Below are 24,732 nucleotides of genomic sequence, written 5' to 3'. Positions count from 1 at the left end.
ACCAAGAGAGTCGGAGAACCCGACGCATTCTTTAAGATTCATACTATCAGAGAATATCCGCGTCCGTTCAGCCGCGGCGCAATGAATGAATAAAGATCGTAAAAAAACATATATTTTGACAGATGTGCCCGAAGTTACTACTTTACAACCTCATTGATGACCAACATTTAGAAAAACATGTACTTTTAATGTAGGGACATGATAATAGGTTTCTATCGCTATGCGCGGGGCTTGTTTATTATGGGGATAAAAAGGGAGATAACGTCCTGGACTGAAGATACACCTTGACCTCCCCTCGGTGGCGGCCATTGTGGCTGCCCAGGCAGGCCCTTGGTGGTTAGAATAATGCCAGCAGTCGGCCGTGCTGCGAGCGCCTCTGGCCAGCGCTGGTGTTATTGGGACCAACAGGGAAGCCGCACACAGGGAGCCACACGTCCAGGAACACTCTTCACGCTCCCCTGTTGTACCTCCGTTCAAATGGAGAACGGACGCAGGCGGGAGGATCCAAACAACACGGATATTACACGTCTCCGGAGCGACACGGCAGACGAATGGAGTCAATTGGGGCGTTATGTTTTTATGTAAATCTGTGGAGGCTCGTCGCTGAGTATCAAACAGCTCCATGCACTGCTCTATTCTCACTCTTTGAACCCTTCTCAACACGTTTTCTGTCTCTCTCTCTCTCTTGTTCTTGTTCTCTCTCTTGCTCTCCCTCTCTCTCGCTCTCTCTCTCTCTGTCTCTCGCTCTCACTCTCTCGCTGTCTCTCACTCTCTCTCTGTCTCTCGCTCTCTCGCTCTCTCTCTCTCTTCCTTTCTTTCTTTTTTCTTCTCTCTCTCTCCCTCACTCTCTCTCTCTCTCTATCTCTCTCTTTCTCCCTCTCTCTCTCTCTCTCTCTCTCTCTCTCTCTCTCTCTCTCTCTCGCTCTCTCTCTCTCTCTCTCTCTCTCTCTCTCTCTCTCTCTCTCTCTCTCTCTCTCTCTCTCTCTCTCTCTCTCTCTCTCTCTCTCCAGGACAGTGAAAGTGGACGTGTTTGATTGGGACAGAGATGGAAGGTAGCGTACCCGCCATGCTGTGTTTGTGTGGGTAAAGTGATGATTCATCAGCCCACCTCCAGTTGAGGAGGATGTGTTGTCATGAGGACAGACTTTATGAGTTTTCTATTGCCTCTACCCCCCAGCCTTTCTTATTGGAAGTGCTCCAGTGGTTCTATCAACACCTGGCTTACCCATGCCTCCTTCCTGTGTTATCTCATCATATTTCATCTCTTCTATTGCCTTTTTATATCACTATTGGCTTACTGGCGCATTTATACTCTCTAGCCCTCCCCAACCTCTGTCTGTCTCTCTGTCTCTCTGTGTCTCTGTGTCTCTCTGTCTCTCTGTTTCTCTCAGAGAGACATACCTGCATTACTTTTATAATGAAATTACATTTAATCTCACGTCATCCTGCTGGGAGATCAACAGACGGGCAGACATACAGACAGACAGATGTACATGCAGACAGTTATGCAGACAGTAATTTGGACAGACAGACAGACAGATGGACAGACATGTGGAAAGACTGATAGACAGACAGATGGACAGACATATAAAAAGACGGACGGACGGACAGAGAGACAGACAAACTAACTTGTAGAGAGATAGAGCTTGTTTTGGAGCTACTGGTTGGAAGCAGGTGTGAGAATAAACATATCCTCTCAAGAGCAGGATTTAATGATGATGAAATAAGGATTTTCCACTTCCAGACAAAAGCAGAATTTGAAGCCATAGTGGAGCTGCAGGAGTGTTTTACTGTATTTATTGCTCTTCTTTAAATGTTTAGTTCTCTCACTCTCTCCCTCTAATTGTTTGTGCGTTCCTCTGGATCAGCCATGACTTCATCGGGGAGTTCACCACCAGCTACCGAGAGCTGTCAAGGGGTCAGAGCCAGTTCAACGTGTACGAGGTAACTTCAATTAGTCCAATTGTTTTATCAGTTAGTTTTGGTCTGTATAAAGTAATGCTGTGGGGCTCCATGTGAGAGTCTTGATTTGTTCGTCACCCCTGAGTATAAACCATGTGATGGTTGAAGTTCCTCTCAATGCTCTCGATTAGCTTGCTCTCATTTCTCTGTTTACCCCCCAAGGTTCTGAATCCAAAGAAGAAAGGAAAGAAGAAGAAATACGTGAACTCAGGGACGGTAAGCTTTTGAGAAAAACACTGAGGTTTCACTCAGAGACGGCAGATTGTAATGAGGAACAGCACCTCATATCTGTCTATACAATACCATGATTTGAGATTATATCCCCTGTATGGAGATATGAAGATAGAAAACCAGATAATTGATCGAAGAAAATAGAGTTTCTACTTGTGGAAATTATTTGAGAAACCGTCAGTGAAGCAAAGACAATAATATGTCAATCCTAATATTCACTGGACTAGATCTAAAGCTCTCTTTGTTTATCGCCTTCTCACGTGAAGGTGACCTTGCTGTCTTTCAAAGTGGAGTCAGAATACACCTTTGTGGATTTCATCCGAGGAGGGTGAGTGGTTCCAGCCGGGCATGGCCCCCCTCGTAGAAACACACACTGTTTGTGTGAATGATGCTCATACTTTCTGTTTCTCAACAGGACGCAACTCAATTTCACCGTGGCCATCGACTTCACAGCGTCCAACGGTAGGAGCAGTGCCCTGGCTGTGTGTGGGAGTGAAGTAACAGTCACTGTGGCCCTTCCTGCCCACTCTAAAGAGAACCTATTTTCTGTCACGCTTTGAACAGGCACTTAAAAAAGCTATTAAAGATGATCGGGTACATTTGTTTGAAGATATTTCGAGATGTGTCACAGTTAGGAGGAGCTATCGCGAGATCTGATTTAGAGTTGGATGTTCGCTGAATTGGATTTACAATAGAATCAGAGGCAGCAGTACAGCCATTAATAAACTCAGTGTGTGATCATGCATGCACACAATTATGTGTGTGTGTGTGTGTGTGTGTGTGTGTGTGTGTGTGTGTGTGTGTGTGTGTGTGTGTGTGTGTGTGTGTGGTGTGTGTGTGTGCGTGTGTTTGTGTTTGTATTTGTGTGTGATGTGTTTAGCTGTGTGTGATAACATGTGTGATTGTGTGTATCACGTGTCTGATCATATGTGCATTTGATTGCGTGTGTGTATGTGTTTATATATCTCTGTGATTATGTGTAAGTTTGTGTGACTACATGTTTGAATGTGTGATTGTGTGTGTGTGGGTGTGTGTGATTATGTTTGTGTGTGGGTGACCACATGTTTGATTGTGTGTGTGTGTGTGTGTGTGTGTGTGTGTGTGTGTGTGTGTGTGTGTGTGTGTGTGTGTGTGTGTGTGTGTGTGTGTGTGTGTGTGATTATGTTTGCGTGTGGGTGACTACAGCTGTGATTGTGTTTGTGATTATGTATGTGTTTCTGTGTATGACTGTGTGTGTGTGTGTGCGTGTGAATGTTTGGTGTGTGATAATGTGTGTGTGATTCTGCATGTGTGTGGGTGACTACATATGTGATTGTGTGTGTCCCCAGGGAACCCCTCTCAGCCCACCTCGCTGCACTACATGAGCCCGTACCAGATGAACGCGTACGCTATGGCCCTGAAGGCGGTGGGGGACATCATCCAGGACTACGACAGCGACAAGCTCTTCCCAGCCTATGGCTTCGGGGCCAAGCTGCCCCCAGACGGAAAGATCTCCCACGCCTTCCCCCTGGTGAGACACAGACACACAGACATACAGAGGGACAGACAAAGAGGGACAGAGACACAGACACAGAGAGACAGAGAGGGACAGAGACACTGAGACACAGACACACAGACAGAGAGACGCCTTCCCCCTGGTGAAGGGACAGACACATAGAGAGACAGACACACAGATGGACAGAAACACAGACACACAGACACACAGACACACAGACACACAGAGGGACAAACACAGAGGGAAAGAGACACAGTCACAGAGAGACAGAGGGACAGAGACACTGAGACACAGACACACAGACAGAGAGACGCCTTCCCCCTGGTGAGACACAGACACACAGACACACAGAGAGACACAGACACATAGAGGGACAGACACACAGACGCCTTCCCCCTGGTGAGACACAGACACACAGAGAGACACAGACACATAGAGGGACAGACACACAGACGCCTTCCCCCTGGTGAGACACAGACACAGAGAGGGACAGACACAGAGAGACACAGCGACACAGAGAAACACACACGGAGACGCCTTCCTCCTGGTGAGACACAGACACAAAGACACACAGACGGAGAGACACAGACACACAGAGACAGAGATACACAGACACACACCTCCCCCCCGGTGAGACACAGACACAAAGACACACAGACAGAGAGCAGACACACAGAGGCACCTCTCTGGATGCTCTTATGAGGCCCAGAAGAATGTCACCAACTTTATCCAGGTATGACATCCAGAAAGCAGACGTCCTTATTTCCATGTCAAATATGTTCAAGGTATTTATTCAATAGCTTTCCTGTAATCATGAAAATCATCATGTGCCTGTTTTTAAAAAGGCAAATAAAAATCTGACCCTCTCCACATGACATGTTTCACCTCCATCCATGTTGTAAATCCTTTTCGAGGCTAAGCGAAGCAGACCTTCATGGATGTATTAGTGCACTCTTACTGCACGACTGAACGCTTTGCCCTCAGCAAACCAGATAATGGACAATGAACCTTGAACAACCAGGCCAGATTCTAAACAGATTTCACGTAGACCTGCATCCTGATATCGCTTCGAAAGGATGGCAGTACAGCGAGTACATTCATGTTGGTGTTGAAAGGGCCCATTCGGAAGATAAGCTAGCAGGACTTGTTTTGGAGGTTTATGCTGTCCAACAGTTACAGCATATTGCAGGTCCCGGCTTAAAGATTGTATCAGAATATCAACCTTATTTGTTGTCTTACTGGGCAGCAAAATCTCTTTGGTAGGATTAATACTTCCCATGGTATCCATGGGAGGGTATGGCCAATTATTTGGTTCATCTATGCTCTTGATTGATGACCTTATGATTTGTTAATTGCAGATGTGAATACCAATGATTTTGTCTTCCATATCTTCAATTAACTTTTTAGACAGATCAAAGATGCTCATGCTATCACAAAACACTATCACCTTTCCTTTGTCATCTGGAAATGTATTACTCATGAACTCATTCTCCAGCTTCTTCTAATATGAGTCTTTGTTGAAACCTTTATAGAGTCCTTTAGCTGAATCATTTGTTTGAGCTTACAAGTCAGGCTGGTCAGAGTAACAACATCTGGTGACTCTCACTTCGGCGCAAATTAAATGAAACCATTGTACATGGGAATCTTGCTCTGTGTTTGAGTACTCAATGTTCGCTTGTTTGCCTGCACTCTTGTACTTGGATATTAGGATGTGGACGGTTTGGACATCTTATGTAATCTGGAGATCAGCTCCTGTGGTAATGTGCCTCCGCAGCAACTATATTCCAACAAGTTATGGCCAGTATATCTGAAGGTTATCTATTAGGGGCAGTGTTTGAGAGAGTCCGGTAAGACCTTATATATAAGATATCTGACGTAATTTGGAATAATGTCTTTCCTTACTTTACAATGAAGGTGAACCATTCAATCTACCATGACTCATGATGGGTTAGCTAGATCACATCAAACATTTTTCACTTATTATTTTATATTACCAACAATAATGTTCAGGAAATAGAGAAAATTGTTGCTGCTCATGCTGCAAAAATTGATATGGTATGGCTACCTCCTTATTATTCTGATTTATGCAATGTTCCGTTTCTGATATTGGTTTGATAATTTATGCACGTCAAGTGTGGGACATGGTTTAAACTACTTTTTAAATAAACACAATTGTAGACTTACTGTGTGAAAAAACTATTTCATCACCGGAACATTTTTTTGAATATATTTCATGCTGATGTTCAAAGTGAGTCAGGCGGAACACACCAACATTGCGATTTCAACAGGCATTACAGACAATGTATGCATCTTCTGGTTAATATAAAAATAACTTCCATCATTATTCTCCAAGTTACAATGCTATTAATGTCACTCTTGCTTTTAATTTTAAATAACATTTAAGGAATTTTACTGTTACTACTTTATTTTAAAGTACTAGCAGCTGTTAAGCAATTAGGTATGCCTCAAACTATTTAAACTTTGTCAACCAAGTTGGATCATATTTTCAAACAAATCACAATTCTCATGTTTTAACCATCAAATATGACATGTTTTATAAGTCATAGTGATATTTGGGCATTTGCCAGGAGCCTATACGTGTGGTTTTAACTGAAAATAAACCTTTTCTGAAATGTTATTTTCCCGAGTAGGAGAATTACTCGGGAGACACTGGAAGCACACTGGCAGCCTCCAGTGTGCAGACCTTCAGTGGAGCCCTGACCATCCCCTCCGTCTGATGCAGAACTCCAACACGGATGACCCCAACTGCGTGGCCATCGAGGGCGTGCTGGAGGCCTACTTCCAGAGCCTGCGCAGTGTCCAGCTCTACGGACCCACCAACTTCGCCCCCGTCATCAACCAGGTGGCCAGGTGAGTGACACCCACGCATGCACGCACAAACATAAACACACACACACATAGTCACACGCACACACACACCAACACAGTCTCACTCCGAGTTCTTCAAAAATCGAAGCTTTTTCGGGGCTTTTGGCGTTAGCTGCTGACGCAAAGGGTGTCCTTGTGCGTTTTCATTAGACGCAGGGGTTTTCAAATCCCCACAAAGACTCCCTTTGCGTCAGCAGTTAACGCCAAAAATTTCGATTTTAGACGAACTCAGAGTGAGACTGCGTTGCACACACACACACACACACGTGCACACATGCGTGCCAAGTCTTTTTTTTGTCTGACCCCCCCCACATGTACCCACCCGCTTTATCCGCCTCTCTTTCTTTCTGTCTCCCCATTTTTTGCATTGTAATGAAATTCACATCAGAATACACACAGAAAACCGTGTTGTCTGTCCTGCATGGGTTCCTCGACCGCGGAGAACTTTTCATAATTGTGTTTGAAGGCCTACTGCGCAGACCGATCTTGGAGGAGTTTAGAGGAGGCTGCGCCCTGCTGCCAGTACAACTCAATGTGCAGCCCAGCTCCAGGCAGGGCTTCCTGATTGGTAGGTAGGGCCGGTAACTAGGGTTAACTCTGTTATGCTTCCTGATTGGTAGGTAGGGCCGGTAACTAGGGTTAACTCTGTTCTGCTTCCTGATTGGTAGGGCCGGTAACTAGGGTTAACTCTGTTCTGCTTCCTTATTGGTAGGTAGGGCCGGTAACTACGGTTCAGTCTGTTCTGCTTCCTGATTGGTAGGTAGGGCCGGTAACTAGGGTTAACTCTGTTCTGCTTCCTGATTGGTAGGGCCCGTAACTAGGGTTAACTCTGTTCTGCTTCCTGATTGGTAGGTAGGGCCGGTAACTAGGGTTAACTCTGTTCTGCTTCCTGATTGGTAGGTAGAGCCTGGTGGTAACTAGGGTACACTGTTCTGCTTCTTGATTGGTAGCGCCAGGTAACTATGGATCACTCTGTTCTGCTTCCTGATTGGTAGGGCCTGGAAACTAGGGTTCAGTGTGTTCTGCTTCCTGATTGGTCGGTAAAGCCTGGTAACTAGGGTTCTCTCTGTTCTGCTTCCTGATTGGTCGGTAAAGCCTGGTAACTAGGGTTCACTCTGTTCTGCTTCCTGATTGGAAGGGCCCGGTAACTTGGGTTCACTCTCTACTGCTTCCTGATTGGTAGGTACGGCCTGGCAACTATGGTTCACTCTGTTCTGCTTCCTGATTGGTTGGGCCTGGTAACTAGGATTCAGTGTGTTCTGCTTCCTGATTGGAAGGGCCAGTATCTAGGGTTCACACTGTTCTGCTGTCGCTGGGGTCCGACTTTAGCATTTCAGTAACATTGTATAGTGAATGAACGTCTCCTTGCTAGTTAATATGCAAATGTATGTTTGCTCGCGCCAAGCCCCAGGCACACAGGGACAGAAGCTAAGACCGTTTTAAATATGGAGTCCAAAGTAGAACTCACAGCCAGGCTACAATCCCCTTATGTGTGCTGTTTTAACGGAGTGACTCTAGTCCTTGTTACGCATCTGGGCTTCAGCGTGAGGAAGGGTCTGCTGAAGAGACCTTTGGACAATGTATTTTACAACCCCCATCCCGGCATGCGGGGGAATGGAGATGCTGTGATACACATTTTGAGAAGTGCTTCACTGTGAGGTGTTTTTATCTTCATCATATACTCCTCATCATAGGTGCTACTGTGCTCGGTATAGCTGTGAGTGTGGAGAGCATATAGGATGAGAACTGGAAAGGTGTTGAACAAACTATGACCTCCCTGATTGCTAGAGGAGAACACATGCAACCACACACACACACACACACACACACACACACACACACACACACACACACACACACACACACACACCGAACAAACACACAAACACAGACACACACCGAACACACCGAACACACACACAAACACAGACAGACGCACACACACACACACAGGTGCTCGCTCTGCTTTCATAGCAACTCCTACCTCTTAATTCTGTGAGAGCACGCTGCCAGTGCACTGCGAGCGTTCACTGGCGTGCGTTTGGAGTAATCACACGCTTCAGTTTGCTTCAGAGAGAGAGAGAGAGGGAGAGGGGGGAGGTGGAGAATGGTACGAAGGTAAAGACACAAGGTAAGAGAAGGGGGAGACGTAACCTGTCCTCTCGATCTCACCCGATCCTCTCTTCTCGCCCCCTCAGACGTTCTTCTGTCTGTTCCCAGTGACATCACTGCCTCTGTGCCCACACGGCCTCGCCTTTCTTTACTGCCTCCTCTCCCCTCGTTCACCGCCAACCTCCTCCTCCTCCTCCTCCTCCTCCTCCTCCTCATGTTCCTCCTCTGGATTCAGTCAGTGGGAGGCTGAGTGTGTGTGTGTGTATGTGTGTGTGTGTGTGTGTGTGTGTGTGTGTGAGTGAGACACTCTTTCGTTACAACACGTAGCCATGGGAAAATGTGTTTAGTCTTGGAAGCTGTGAGCTGCGCCGTGTGCGCTAGCATTCATAACTCGATAGAGATTGGAAGCTGTGAGCGGTTAATCGCACCGTGCTAGCACGCGTATCTTAATAGAGCTTGATCACTTCATTTAGAGATTTTAGACCGATTGGGCCAAATTGGCATCTGCAGTTTCGTATTACCCTTAAAATAAACATCTATAATAATATTTTAAACTTAAGTTATAAATGTTTAATATCAGTATCTATCTTGTATTATGTATGACACATGTCTTTCTTCAAATGTTAGTTTACATTAGTGGGATCTGAGGTCCACAATGAAAGATCATGTCCAGAAGAAGGACTGGGATGATAAAAACTGGCCAAAATAGTCAGCATTTGACATTCAAGCGTTTAAGACCAACTGCACAGAAAAAGATAATAATCCAGGATAACATGGTGATACCTGATATCATTGGCTGTCCGCACTGGGAGCTACTGAGATTGTCACAGCAGGACAGAGGACACGTGGCCTCCCGTGGCTACGGGAGGGATGGAGAGAAATACATTAGATCAGATACAGCGGGCAGCAGGAAGACAGACGCACAGCTCGACCAGTAAGACGGGCAGACAGACAGGTAGACAGAGACGTAATTATCAAAAAGGCAGACAGACAGTTAAGACAGGTAGACGGACAAGTAATACTGAAGAGATAGACAGGTAGACAAACGGACAGACAGTTTAGACAGGTAGACAGACAGACAAACGGTTAAGACAGGTTAGGCAGGTAGTCAGACAGACCGACAGTTAGGACAGGTCAGACATGTAGACGGACGGGCGGGTAGAAAGACACAGATATTAGACAGGCAGACAGATAAGACCAATAGACAGGCAGCTATGACATGTAGAGGGACAGACAGGTTGATAGACAGACAGGTAGAGAGAGAATAAGGCCTGCTGGGCCTGAGGTGCCGTTTAGCCCCTCTGCCGCCCCAGGCAGCTGAGAGAACCAGTCCCACTTTAGACAGACAGCAGGCTGTGAGTACCTGACACACACACACACGCACACACACACACACGCACGCACACACGTGCGCGCGTGAGGTACACCTACATGTGCAGGCACTCTCAACTCCATGTTTTTCTGCGAGGCCAAAGAGACATTAGCTGGAGGTGAAGCATCATTCCGGTGCTTCATTCCTTCTGATTTTCTCCCCAATGGTTCTCCTCGAGCATTTAACTTTAAAGAAATGTTACCTTGGAGAATTAAGTGGACATAAAAAACAACGTGGGTGGGACTTGAGAAGGTGTTTCAACATTTTGTGTATAGAAGATCATCCAAAGATGTTCCTAATACACTGAGTAGGAAAATCACTGTTCATACAGAGTCAATACCCCTCCTATATGAAGAGAGGGGGAAGATCACTGCTCATACAGAGTCAATACCCCTCCTATATGAAGAGAGGGGGAAGATCACTGCTCATACAGAGTCAATACCCCTCCTATATGAAGAGAGGGGGAAGATCACTGTTCATACAGAGTCAATACCCCTCCTATATGAAGAGAGGAGGAAGATCACTGCTCATACAGAGTCAATACCCCTCCTATATGAAGAGAGGAGGAAGATCACTGCTCATACAGTCAATACCCCTCCTATATAGATAGATAGATCCTTTAATAATCCTTTACAGGAAATGACAGTGTCACAACAGCGTGGACAGACATAACAAACATAACAAACACACATTCCCTCATATGCTAAAATACTTAAATGCTACAATAAATACAATAATAAATACTAAATACTATAAGGTGCAAAGTTAATTTTGTGCATTGTAAAACCGTATGGCAGCTGGTATACAGGACTTCCTGTACCGCTCCGTTTTGCATATTGGTGCAATTAGTCTCTGACTGAAGGTGCTGTTCTTGATCACCTTCAGGGCGTGGAGTGGGTGAGTGGGGTTAGTCATTATTGAGGCCAGTTTGTTGAGGATTCTGGCCTCTGCCACCTGCTGGACCTTTAGCTGCTCAGCCCCGACCACTGAGCTGGCCTTTCTGATCAGCTTGTCCAGTCTCTTCTTGTCCACTGTGCAGGCGCCTTCTCCCCAACATGCCACAGCGAAAAACAGAGCACTGGCCACCACTGAGTGGTAGACAGTGCACAGTAGGGGTTGGCAGATGTTAAATGACCTTAGTCTCCTCAAAAAAAAGAGTCGACTTTGTCCCTTCTTGTACACCGCTTCCATATGACATTTCCAGTCCAGCTCACTGTCGAGCTGCACACCAAGGTACCTGTGGTTGGTGACCATCTCCACCATAGTGCCCCCGATGCTGATTGGTGTTGGTTGAGTCCTCCTCCTCCCCCTCCTGAAATCCACAACTATCTCCTTTGTCTTTGTGGTGTTGAGATGAAGATTGTTGTTTGTACTCCACTCCACAAAGTTGTCTATGGTGTCTCTGTACTCCTCCTCATTTCCCCCTTTAATGAGGCCAACAACAGCTGTGTCATCCGAGTATTTTTGCAAGAAGCAGCTTTTAGTGTTGTATTTGTAATCCGCTGTGTAGATGGTGAACAGGAATGGAGCCAGCACAGTTCCTTGTGGAGCCCCTGTGCTGCTGAGGATGGTGCATGAAATATTGTTCTGTAAGCGCACATACTGTGGTCTGAGATAAAGGTAGTCCAAACACCACAGTATCAGTAATGGATCCACCTTCATCATCTCCATCTTCTCCCCTAGCAGACGTGGCTGGATGGTATTAAAGGCAGATGAGAAGTCAAAGAATGTTATCCTTACAGATGCATCAGGGGTGTCCAGATGTGTGTATGCCCTCTGCAGCATGTAAATGAGGGCATCATCAACACTGATGTTAGGCTGATATGCAAACTGTAAAGGGTCCATTTGCGTAGACACACTAGTGCAGAGGGAGGAGAGGACAAGTCTCTCAAATGTCTTCATGATATGTGAAGTGAGAGCTACTGGTCTATAATCATTGTGGTTTGTGGGATGGGTCTTCTTTGGGACAGGTACTAGGCAAGATGTTTTCCACAGCCTTGGGACCTTCTGTAGGCGCAAGCTCAGGTTGAACAGGTGTGTTAGAATACCACACAACTCTGAAGAGCAAGTCTTCAGTAGCCTTGGGCTGATGTCATCGGGCCCCACTGCTTTCCCTGGCTTCAGCCTGTACAGCATCATCTTAACCTGGGCAGTATGGAGAGTCATAGGTGGGGTTGCTGGTGGAGTAGGAGGTGAGAAGAGAGGACTCTGTGCAGGTAACATCTCAGGAGTGTTGGAGAGAGGAGGAAGATCACTGCTCATACAGAGTCAATACCCCTCCTATATGAAGAGAGGAGGAAGATCACTGCTCATACAGAGTCAATACCCCTCCTATTTGAAGACACACACCAGCTGCTGTTCCTCGCTAAGTGGCTGTGTTTGTGTGTTTGTGTATGCACTTGCATGCTTTTGTGTATCTTTGTATTTATCATTGTGTGTGTGTGTTTCTGCGCGGTTGTGTGTGTGTGGTTGTGTGTGCGGTTGTGTGTGTTTGTCTGTGTGCACGCAGGTGTGCTGCCGACATGACGGACGGCTCCCAGTACTTCGTGCTGCTGATGATCACGGACGGCGTGATCTCGGACATGGACCAGACCAAGGAAGCGGTGGTCAATGTGAGCTACGAGACGTGCTGCACATTCATTCACTAAGGGGACGTGCACATAAGCTTCACAAATTTAACACAGATAGTTTCAGTACTCTCATGTAATATTAATATATAAAGTGTAAGTACTATAAAACACTGCGTGTGTTTGTGTGTGTGTGTGTGTGTGTGTGTGTGTGTGTGTGTGTGTGTGTGTGTGTGTGTGTGTGTGTGTGTGTGTGTGTGTGTGTGTGTGTGTGTGTGTGTGTGTGTGCGTTTGCGTGTGTGTGTATTTTCCCCCCATAGGCAGCCGGTCTACCGATGTCCATCATCATCGTGGGAGTGGGCCCTGCAGAATTTGACGGTCAGTGGCTTCATGTTTATGGATGTGATTTGAGAATGTACTGCGGGTCATCGGTCAGCCATCTGCTGTGGACAGGCAACGAGTGATGGTGATGTAATAATCATGCAGATACAGACGCTTGCATGTATGCATAAACATACAGACACACACACTCACTCACTCACTCACTCACTCACTCACTCACTCACTCACTCACTCACTCACTCACTCACTCACTCACTCACTCACTCACTCACTCACTCACTCACTCACTCACTCACACACACAAAGCTGGATTCATCCTTAGAATCTGCATAATCTAGATTCTAGTTTTTCTTCGGCAGAAACTAGTCTACTAACTTGGACCACACTACACACTGAAGCAGGCTACATCTGTTCAACATAATAGCTGCTGTTGGGATGGCTAGCAATGACATTACATAGCCCATATAACACATTGACAACAGCCCCTTAGAGCTGTGCTTGTCCATGGTCATCCAGATAGAGACCGCACAGTGTCTTACATGTCATGATTGAGTGACCACGGCACATGAGACTCCCCTTTAAACCAACCTGTGGGGATTAATAGACAGACAGTGATCTATGTGGAAAACACGCCGTGATGGCCAGCCAAATACAATTGACAATTACCCTTGTTTTACGAGATGTAATGGTAACTTCCCTTGTTTTGCATTGCACATTTTAAGCATCTCTATGGCTTTATTAAAAACAATGTCTCATAAGAAACCTGTCTATAAAGAAGTTCATATATAAAGGTGAGTCCAAACTGGAATGTTCTAGAAATGGCTTTGACTGTTCTGACACATAAGAAAGGCAAAATTAGAGGCCTCATTTTGTTTCCCCATCAGTGCTCTTTCAAAGGCTGGAACAGCTCAGCAGGGGGACGGTTGATTGGCACTGAGTATAATAATAGTATGTTACGGTGAACTTTGCAATTACATTCCTCAGAGTGTCTCTAGGGAGCTGAGAAACAGGTAATGGCGCCCTTGTTGGGTGTGCATAAATGCCACAGCCGTTACCATTAATCTGCTCGAATTATGCAAACACTGTCAGAATTTTTTGTAGTCTACAAGATTAATTTGAAAGAAAAATGCAACACATATCAGGGAACCTGTTTACTGTCAATTTCTTCTACTTTTATAAGAAAAGGCTTCTGTTTGAAAATATATCATGATTTTCTCTTACGTAATATTGTGCTAATGATAAAAAGGTTGTTTATTTGCCCAATTTTAATGTTTGAGGACAGAGTAGATATTCTTTAGAAGTCCATCTTCTGAACAGATATTAACACCGGAATAGATTGCTTTGTATGTTACAAGCGTGTGATCAGAGCAGATAAGTTACCTCACAGCCATACCTTATGAAGCTAGGTTCAGCCCAGAATAGAGCTTCCAATTCACTGTAATGGTTTGCTAATATAGGAATCATCGTTTCCAGGCACTTAACCATGGAGTTGTGATGGCCAAACACTGAGGAGGACCCTGTGCTAACGGCAGAGTGCTGTCTCCTTCACTCCACAGGGTTTCTACAGACCTTAATTTTCCAAATGATTAGAATAAACCCCACAAGCATGGGGAGGGGAGAACCAAGAGCTGATCCAGGCCAAACACAAGCTCTCAGTGGGACCCATTATGCTATATACATAGCCAGGGGGAACGTCTGTGTGTGTGGTTGTGTCTGTGCACTTTGTGTGTGTGTGTGTGTGTGTGTGTGTGTGTGTTCTTCTGTATGTGTGACAGAGAAATATTATTTGGGAACAATACCATATATGACAGTAAGGAGGGGAAGAGGACAAATTGAAGAGATGGAGAAAGCAGGAATGAGAAGCAGAAAACAGCAGTGAGAAGCAGAAAACCGCAATGAGAAGCAGTACTGTTCATTCACTGAGATGGGCTGCACTCATGACTTGGTTAAGCTCTGAAGGGATTTGGATTATGTATGAGGTTGAAAATGAATAGAAAAAAGTTAGAAACTTTTCAGTTGAGGTATGAGATGGTGAACTTCAGGACATAAGGCGTAAAGTTGTTATAAGTTATACAATTTGTAGATTCATCAACTAACTTGTTGTTTGTGATGGTGTTGTGAAACATGGCCTGCAAGTCAAAAGTCTCCCGCCTTTTCCCAGGATGTGGAAGTCCTCGATAGACACAGCTAGATGGTACCTCTGTAGACTGACCCACAGCTAGATGGTACCTATAGACTGACCCACAGCTAGATGGTTCCTCTGTAGACTGACCCACAGCTAGATGGTACCTATAGACTGACCCACAGCTAGATGGTACCTCTATAGACTGACCCACAGCTGGATGGTACCTCTGTAGACTGACCCACAGCTAGATGGTACCTATAGACTGACCCACAGCTAGATGGTACCTATAGACTGACCCACAGCTAGATGGTACCTATAGACTGACCCACAGCTGGATGGTACCTCTATAGACTGACCCACAGCTAGATGGTACCTCTATAGACTGACCCACAGCTGGATGGTACCTCTGTAGACTGACCCACAGCTAGATGGTACCTATAGACTGACCCACAGCTAGATGGTACCTATAGACTGACCCACAGCTAGATGGTACCTATAGACTGACCCACAGCTAGATGGTTCCTCTATAGACTGACCCACAGCTGGATGGTACCTCTGTAGACTGACCCACAGCTGGATGGTACCTCTATAGACTGACCCACAGCTGGATGGTACCTCTGTAGACTGACCCACAGCTAGATGGTACCTATAGACTGACCCACAGCTAGATGGTACCTATAGACTGACCCACAGCTAGATGGTTCCTCTGTAGACTGACCCACAGCTGGATGGTACCTCTATAGACTGACCCACAGCTAGATGGTACCTATAGACTGACCCACAGCTAGATGGTTCCTCTATAGACTGACCCACAGCTGGATGGTACCTCTATAGACTGACCCACAGCTGGATGGTACCTCTGTAGACTGACCCACAGCTAGATGGTACCTATAGACTGACCCACAGCTAGATGGTACCTATAGACTGACCCACAGCTAGATGGTACCTCTGTAGACTGACCCACAGCTAGATGGTACCTATAGACTGACCCACAGCTAGATGGTACCTATAGACTGACCCACAGCTAGATGGTACCTATAGACTGACCCACAGCTAGATGGTTCCTCTGTAGACTGACCCACAGCTAGATGGTACCTCTATATAGACTGACCCACAGCTAGATGGTTCCTCTGTAGACTGACCCACAGCTGGATGGTACCTCTATAGACTGACCCACAGCTGGATGGTACCTCTGTAGACTGACCCACAGCTAGATGGTACCTCTATATAGACTGACCCACAGCTAGATGGTTCCTCTGTAGACTGACCCACAGCTGGATGGTACCTCTATAGACTGACCCACAGCTAGATGGTTCCTCTATAGACTGACCCACAGCTAGATGGTTCCTCTGTAGACTGACCCACAGCTAGATGGTACCTATAGACTGACCCACAGCTGGATGGTACCTCTGTAGACTGACCCACAGTTTGATGGTTCTCAAGAAACGGGATGAGAGAAAAAGAGACAATTTTGAGGGAGAGGATGCTCAGGATGTTTCATCATTAAATTGAATGTACTTTCATAGAATCGTTGATATCCATGTAGGACACATGTTTAATTTGAAAGACGCTTTGAAAAGTAATGTCACAGAGGATCAGTGTTTTGGAGGGTCGGCTTTAAGATCCAATATGATCCTTCTACTCTGTTCTCTAAATGGCAGTGAGAACCCGACAGCATGATTTAGAGGCGAGAATGCACTTTGTTGTTGACACGATACACGGCATTTAAAAAAAACGTTGCAATGTCTTGTTGCTGTCCGTATCTCCATGTATTTCTCTTTAGCTCATTTCTCTCTCTCTCTCTCTCTCTATTAACCACCATCTGTCAGATCTCTGTGTGATGCGATGCAGTAAAGCCCACCCCCCCCACACTCTCACACACACACACACACACACACACTGTGGTATCCCGGTGCTCGGTTGAGCCGGAATCCACGTACAAAACTCGCTTGGCGTAAGGTTTTTAGCCATGGCAGGCATTTATTTAACAATCAACGTGAAATCAGACAAACAATGAAGAAGACTCCTAGTCTAGGGCCTCCGTGGGCCTCTAGGCTCTCTCCTTGCCACGAGCCCTTCCTTCCTGCACCCGACCCGTGCTGTGCTGTGCCTCCTTTTAAAATGGCTCCCGTGCTTTCGGCCAGGTGTCCCCCAATCACCCTGATTGGGGTGCCGAAAGGGCTGCTCTCCATCGCCGGCTGGTGGGTGGGGGTGGTACACCCCGTCCTCCACGGTACCCCGGGCCCGTCCAGGCCGAGGACCACGTGGCGGGATGCCACACTCCTCCACCCTTTGTCCAAGCCCCAGGTAGCCGAGGGACCCGCCCAGGATGGTGTCTCGCCGGGGCCGGGTGTCTCCTGCGGCGCCGGCTGCGTCCCTCGCGTCGGCTGCGTCGTCTCCCGCCGCCTCATCTCCCGCTGCGCCGGCGGCGGCTGCCTCTCCTGCCGCGGCAGCGACCGCATCTCTCCGGACCCGGGACTCCAGCGCCGGGTCCCAAAGCCGACGGAGAATCGGGCAGTCCCTCCCAATTAGGAACGGCACCGGGAGGTGTGGCACGACCCCTGCCCTAGCCGTGAACACCCCCTGTGGTGTCCGGACGACCACGTGGCAGGTCTCGTTAGTTCGTGTGTCCCCGTGTACGCATGTCACCTCCATTGGTGAACCTTCCCTTCCCCCCGCCAGGTCGGGCCGGAGGAGGGTGACCATGCTGCCAGTGTCCACTATGGCCTGCGTCTGTTTGGTCATCACTCTCGCAGGTACGGTTGGGCACCCAGACGCTCCCTTTGCCCAACATGTCGCCAGCATGCAGGGCCGGCCCGTCCCCACGTCCGCGTAGGCCGACGGCACTGTCACGTCCCGGTCTCGCGCTGCGGCGGCGGCGGCGTCCCTTGCGCCGGCGGCGTCCCTTGCGGCGGCGGCGGCGTCTCTGGCGGCGGCGGCGACGTCTCTGGCGGCGGCGGCGACGTCTCTGGCGGCGGCGGCGACGTCCCTGGCGGCGGCGGCGGCGTCCCTGGCGGCGGCGGCGGCGTCTCTCGCGGTGGCGTCTGTACCGGGGAGCCGTAGTGGGACCTTCATGTTGCCTGCATTCTCCACCAAGTGTGGTATCCCGGTGCTCGGTTGAGCCGGAATCCACGTACAAAACTCGCTTGGCGTAAGGTTTTTAGCCATGGCAGGCATTTATTTAACAATCAACGTGAAATCAGACAAACAATGAAGGAGACTCCTAGTCTAGGGCCTCCGTGGGCCTCTAGGCTCTCTCCTTGCCACGAGCCCTTCCTTCCTGCACACGACCCGTGCCGTGCCGTGCCGTGCTGTGCTGTGCCTCCTTTTAAAATGGCTCCCGTGCTTTCGGCCAGGTGTCCCCCAATCACCCTGATTGGGGTGCCGAAAGGGCTGCTCTCCATCGCCAGCTGGTGGGTGGGGGTGGTACACCCCGTCCTCCACGGTACCCCGGGCCCGTCCAGGCCGAGGACCACGTGGCGGGATGCCACAACACACACACACACACACACACACACACACACACACACACACACACACACACACACACACACACAAACACTCTGAAAGATACATCTCACTCCATTGAACCTCAATTACATTGGCATCAGCCTTGTGAGCAGGAGGCTCCGGCTCCCTCTCTCCAGACCTTACCTAAACCTCCCCATAGTTCGGTCTGCTAATCACTCAGAAAGTCCATGTGAGACACAGTTAACAAGAAATAATGATGACGAGCATGTCCGTGGGCAGAGACAGCTGTGGGGATCAGGACCTGAAACCATCATGGTCCAGGGTCATGAGCTGGTACTTTGGAATGGCTGAGATGTCTCAGAAGACAGGTGTGAACAGGTCCAGGGGGCAGCAGAAAGACCGGGACCCGCTGAGCCACACGGCGGGTGTGATTAGTTCCAAGGGTTTCCCTGGTTACCCTCCAAGGTCAACTTCAGTGGACACTCGTGACTTCATAGCTAGAACATGTTTGTACCTTATCGTTACATGAATCAGTCTACTATTTGAGGCATATTGAAGTGATCAGGTTGACCTCCATTATTTGAAAGCCTATAGCGTTTCCCAGTTAAAATGCTGTCCAGGCAGGCGGGTAGCGACTCAGACCAGCGCGTGCCTTGAGTAGGCTGCTGCTACTCAAATACATTAAAGGTACCAATTTGCATATGGAGAGGGCAAGTGAAATCAGTTTCTAATTGGTCTCTGGCGATGCATAAGGAAAGGAGACAAGTATAATAAAATGCCGGTGGTGGCTGCATTATTTCTCATTCTCAAGGTAAAGTATAAAACATGTCTGTTCAAATACCGAATGAGGAGTCAGGACACGTTCTTAGCAAGAATCAAGACGAGACCACACAATAGAAATAGTTCATAATGTGTACTTTCGTAGACAATAGGCTGTTTGTCTCTAAAATCTCTCAAACTTGTCAAATATCATCCATCATTCTGCTCGCAGCCATGGAGGAGCTGGACGGGGACGAGGTTAGAGTGTCCTCCAGGGGGCGCTCTGCTGAGAGAGACATCGTCCAGGTAACGCCTTCATGTACTCCTCTTCTTCTACTGTTCTGTCCAGGTAGTCTTCATGTACTCCTCTTCTTCTATGGTTCTGTCCAGGTAGTCTTCATGTACTGCTCTTCTTCTATGGTTCTGTCTAGGTAGTCTACATGTATTCCTCTTCTTCTATGGTTCTTGGCCTTAGAGCCATGTGGCCATCACCACCAGCAACAATGATTCAATATGTTTACTTTGTGGTATTTGTGGTGATCTATGTATCGTACAATGTTAGTGTAAAATGTATCCTAAGTACGCGCACAGATTGGAAAACCAATTCTCTGAGTCCTGGTCGTAATTGTGCTCAGCCTTGAGATCAATGTGCACACATTTAATGGTGGATGCATGTTGCCCTGTTAGAGCCGGTTTAGTTCAATGGCCGTCATTGTGGTAGATTTGAAACAGATCCACTGACAGATCGGATCAGAATCTGCTGTTAACTGAACGCTTTGGTTTCCCTCCCGTCTCAGTTCGTGCCATTCCGGGACTACATCGACCGCTCCGGTAACCAGGTGCTGAGCATGGCGCGGCTGGCTAAAGATGTGCTGGCAGAGATCCCCGACCAGCTGCTCTCCTTCATGAGGAGCCGGGCCATCGAACCACGGCCTGCCGTTCCAGCCAGCGGCTCCCAGTCCCACAGCACAGCCACCACCACCTCCACCAGCATCAGCAGCATCGCTAAAGGAAGAAACACACACGCCTGAAATACACCTGTGGATGATCGTGTGTGTGTGTGATTGGGTGTGTGTGTGTGTGTGTGTGTGTGTGTGTGTGTGTGTGTGTGTGTGTGTGTGTGTGTGTGTGTGTGTGTGTGTGTGTGTGTGTGTGTGTGTGTGTGTGTATGTGTCTGTGCATGCTTGTGTGTGTGGGTGTGTGTGCGCATGAGATAGTGTCTGTGTGCGTTTGTGCTTGTGTGGGTGTGTGTGCCTGAGATAGTGTCTGTGTGCGTCTTTGTGAGTGTGTGTTTGTGTGTATGTGTGGGTCTGTGTGTGTGCGCATGAGATAGTGTGTGTCTGTGTGTGTGTTTGAGTGTTTGTGCATGCGTGAATACATGTGTGTGTGTGCTTGCGTCAGTATGTGTGTGTCTGAACTTCCGTCTTTAGGGGTTAAGAATATTTGCCTGGGTGGAGAATTAAGTCCCTGAAGAGTGGAGGTAAACATGGAGAATCAAACACGGTCTGGTGGGCAATTTCTTCTATTGAGCTCTTTCTAGAACACTTTGTCGGGCCGGAGCTCCCTTGGACTTTGGACTGAACAGCCAGGATCCCTTTGGCACGACCATTGCCAAAGGGCCACTGTGGTGCCAAACGTTTGTTCGCAAACATGAATTAGTAAAATACTTTTAAGGAAGATGGATGAAAACTGGCGTTTTCCCCCGTTGCAATGGTCAGCATGATTGACAGGCTGATCAGAAGACAGAACCAGGGTAGGGGCGACAGCTGGCCCTACTAAACAATGACCTGACGCCTGCAGTGGTGCATGAAGCAGAGTGGGTTGTCTTTCTCCACCGGTCAAAAGCAAAGAGTTCCCACGCTGTTGGCCCCTCTCTGGTGTGTTGGTGGCGGTGAGCTTCATGTTTGTACATTCTGTTGAGGTAGCAGGGATGCGATTTGTCTTAAACATATTGGGAGACTTCATAGGGCGGGGTGATTCGATTTTTCCTCAGGGACCGATTTGAAGACATCCACACATTGCTCATAGGAAAAGGACCTAAATGTGAAAATGCGGAACGAAAACGTTGCCCTAGATCTGCCAGTCTACGCTGTAAATGAACGTGTTCTTTTGAACGACTTCACTTGGTCTTTCATGTAATTGGGCTCTTTTTCAACTCTCAAACTGCCACTGTACAGAATCCTCACAAAGACTGTCTCTATATATAACAAGTTATTTTTCAAAAAATTTCCTTTCCAGTTTTCTCCAAACTGTTTTATGTATGCACCATTTTGGTATTTGTTTTAACTTCTTTGTGAAGCCGGTCATGGCGGTGTGTTTCTCTCCAAGTCGCTAGCTAAAGATAGTTTAGTCTGAGCCGGTTTAGAATCTGAATGGCTGGTCAATGCACAACTCAGCGACCAGACACACTTAGCACAGCATGTAGCAGAGGAAGTGTGGTCAAGCTCCCTGTCCCACAGAGAACCAGGTAGATGTTATTGTGTTGGTCAATCTGTTCGGATGAAGGTGCAAACAAAGTCCCCCCACATTGTTTTGCATAGTTTTCCCCACTTGCCCCAGATATTTTGACATATTGATTTGAGTTTAGTTGTTAACTCTGAACAGTCATGTGACGCAACCATAGATACTAGTTGATACGTTCATGAGGCATGACTGCATTTATGTTGCATTTGTGCGCCTTTGATTTCTCCAGAGCTGATGTAAACGGCCGTATCCTGAACATGGGTTTGTTGTTTTGTCTTATTTTTTACTCAACTGCTTCTACTTGTTTTCTTTCCCTCTCTCCACTTGGTTTTCCAATCACACAGGCCTGTGGAAAGACAGAAATCTACAAATGACTGCAGAGTTAGTATTAACAATATTTACAGAGTAAAACAAAGGGGTGGAGAGAACCCCATCATTTATGCATTAAAGCGGCAGTGTGTAGACTTCATTTACTTTGCAGAAATTAAATACAATATAATAAAGTATGTTTTAAGTATAATAATAATCAAGGCCCTAATAATCCAAATGTTCAAAGTGTATAATAATCCAAATTGTTTTGTTTGCGTTACCTAGAAATGAGCCCTTTGTACCTACATGGGGGTACAGTAACCCAGAGCGGACAAACAGCTCCAGAGACCGTTTTAAATTGTAATCGCTATCTTACTTGTTAGCGATGACCTAAAGTTTTAGAGACTAAATAACTAAATACAATTTATAAATGGATCACTGTCACTAGAGATCATTTTGGAACTATCTACTGGCACCTTACCGTGCAGGCCACCATAGTACCTCCGACTGGTTTAAAGGGAGGGGGTCTGAGATGCCAATAGATCCTACACACTGCCCCTTTAACGCTCACATTGAAACTGCCATCTTGTGTTACAGTAAGGTGAAGATTATTTTTTTTTATTGTTCTTGGAAGGTAGGGTCAGTGTGTACTGTATCAGAAAGGACTTGGACATGTGGCCTTATTTCCGTCATAAACCCAAAAGTGTGTGCACGAAGGTATTCTATTTTTATATGACCACTCAATGCAAGGATATTCTTGTAATGTTGCATGCTTAGCTGCTGGCCCTGCTGCTCGAAGGTTTGTTTATAAAGACATATATCTAATCCTACTAGAAAACACTTTGACATTCCTAAATGTTTGTGCTCTGTGAGGGTGCGTCTTTCTTTCTAATGAGGCAGTCTTCTAAAAGTTCTTTAGTTACATCTGAATGACAGCAGACTACATTATTATCTCCCACCGGTAGGATATGTAGAGATGGTAGCTTCTCAAGTCTTTAATCCTGTGTTTCCACAGATTTTCCCACCATGGCCCATGCATGAATACGTTGTGTGGTCAGAACGTCGTCCTCAGCCACACCACATGTTAAGATCTCTTTGGATGAAGCATGTTGTGCTTTGTATACATCTGGTATATAAGGTAAAAACCGTCAAGACCAATAATATAATGCTGCGGATCACTTTTCCATCCTAGTGCGGTATATGTGAAAACGTTCAAGTAGAAATGTGCAATTGTAAATACATTTCGTGTAGTAGTATTTTGTGAATAGTCTTCCTAGTTTTTTCCCCGATGGTAACTCCTAACATGCGTTATTTTAGTCTCCATTAGCGACAGCTATGGATGGATTTGTATGTACTACAACAATTGCTTAGGAATCAAATAAATATGTGAAAAATGTGAACAGAGGTTACTGTTTTGTTAATCACTGAATTGTCTTTAAACTCAATAAATCACAATCCATAGGATATGTTTGACGCTACACATAAAATCAAATAATGAATAAATGGAAATGTTAGTCTATGTGCATTTCATAATAGGCCTACACACTTTTTGTGTGTGTGTGTGTGTGTGTGTGTGTGTGTGTGTGTGTGTGTGTGTGTGTGTGTGTGTGTGTGTGTGTGTTTCGGTAGTGGGGTCGTCAACGGGACTTTTTTTTGCCTTTTTATTTTTGGATTTAAATACAATACTCCCATCCTGTGGCAACGTACAGAATTGCAACAATATTATCCTGCTGAAAACTGGCGTCTTTATATCTTGCCTTTGTATGCTCTGACATCAGAGCATTTACAGGGAATTATTTCATTGTCTATTAATTAATTCATTCCTTGTCAACTTATACAAAATGTCGGCTTCGGGTTCAGAATAGAGTGGTAAAGTTTTGCCCCTGCCGGTAGAGCCCATGGGACCTATGAGATCGAAAAATATGAATGGGTTTCAATGGAGAGAAAGTAATTATCTTCTGGTCCCAGTCTTTATATACCCCGGATTACACATATTTTGTTTGTGGATTTGAATGATATTTTTTTATTTCAAGAGTTTGACCGTTTATTGTGCAATTGTTCCGTAAAAGGCTGTAGAGAAAGCACAATGAGAAAGACTACACGTCTCGTATGTGACGTCATGCTCCCTGCGACTGGCGTGGACAAGACCGACAATCTCCCCATCGGCATAACTGAAACTCTCAACATCCCCCGATTTATAATGGTTTCCTCTCTTTCGATGCTGTTATCCTCCCCTTGGAAAAAAGCGGCAAAGTGGAGCAGAGAGATCGCCATGTCTGTACCAGAGTGGTGGTGGTGGTGGTGGTGACCTATATTTCGCCTCGAGAGCAGCAAGGGGCTGTGGTTCGCAAAGCGTCCTCACACAAAACCTAACATTATCAAACTTCTTCGCACATTTTTTTTGTTTTCTTTGCATGAAAAATTATAATTTAAATCCAAAAACAACATATGTGTAATCCAGGGCATATAAAGTGGAAAGGGAAAATAATTACTTTCTCTCCATTGAAACCCATACCTATTTTTCGATCTCATAGGTCCCATGGGCTCTACCGGAAGGGGCGCGACTTCGCCAATCTGATCTATATCCAAAAGGGACTCTCTAAATCGACGCCACTTCGACCTGGGCGGGACTTTA

The 24,732-nt window shown here is 46.5% G+C and overlaps 1 protein-coding gene across 1 annotated transcript; it reads left to right on the top strand.

The window, feature by feature from the left end:
* Nucleotides 1-613: 613 nt before the first annotated feature.
* LOC132470742 (copine-9-like) lies at nt 614-23,497 on the top strand. Its single transcript, XM_060069577.1, is given in 12 exon segments — nt 614-1,052; nt 1,869-1,944; nt 2,125-2,178; nt 2,460-2,521; nt 2,609-2,655; nt 3,522-3,703; nt 6,432-6,559; nt 12,571-12,673; nt 12,949-13,006; nt 19,558-19,631; nt 20,123-20,278; nt 20,280-23,497. Coding segments are annotated over 7 exon segments (927 nt in total). The 5' UTR covers nt 614-1,052; nt 1,869-1,944; nt 2,125-2,178; nt 2,460-2,521; nt 2,609-2,655; nt 3,522-3,553; the 3' UTR covers nt 20,538-23,497.
* Nucleotides 23,498-24,732: the final 1,235 nt, after the last annotated feature.

The sequence above is a fragment of the Gadus macrocephalus genome, chromosome 13 (genome assembly GCF_031168955.1).
Source record: "Gadus macrocephalus chromosome 13, ASM3116895v1".
Lineage (NCBI taxonomy): Eukaryota > Metazoa > Chordata > Actinopteri > Gadiformes > Gadidae > Gadus > Gadus macrocephalus.
The sequence above is the reverse complement of the archived record's forward strand: the minus strand, read 5'-3'. Positions and strand labels throughout refer to the sequence as shown.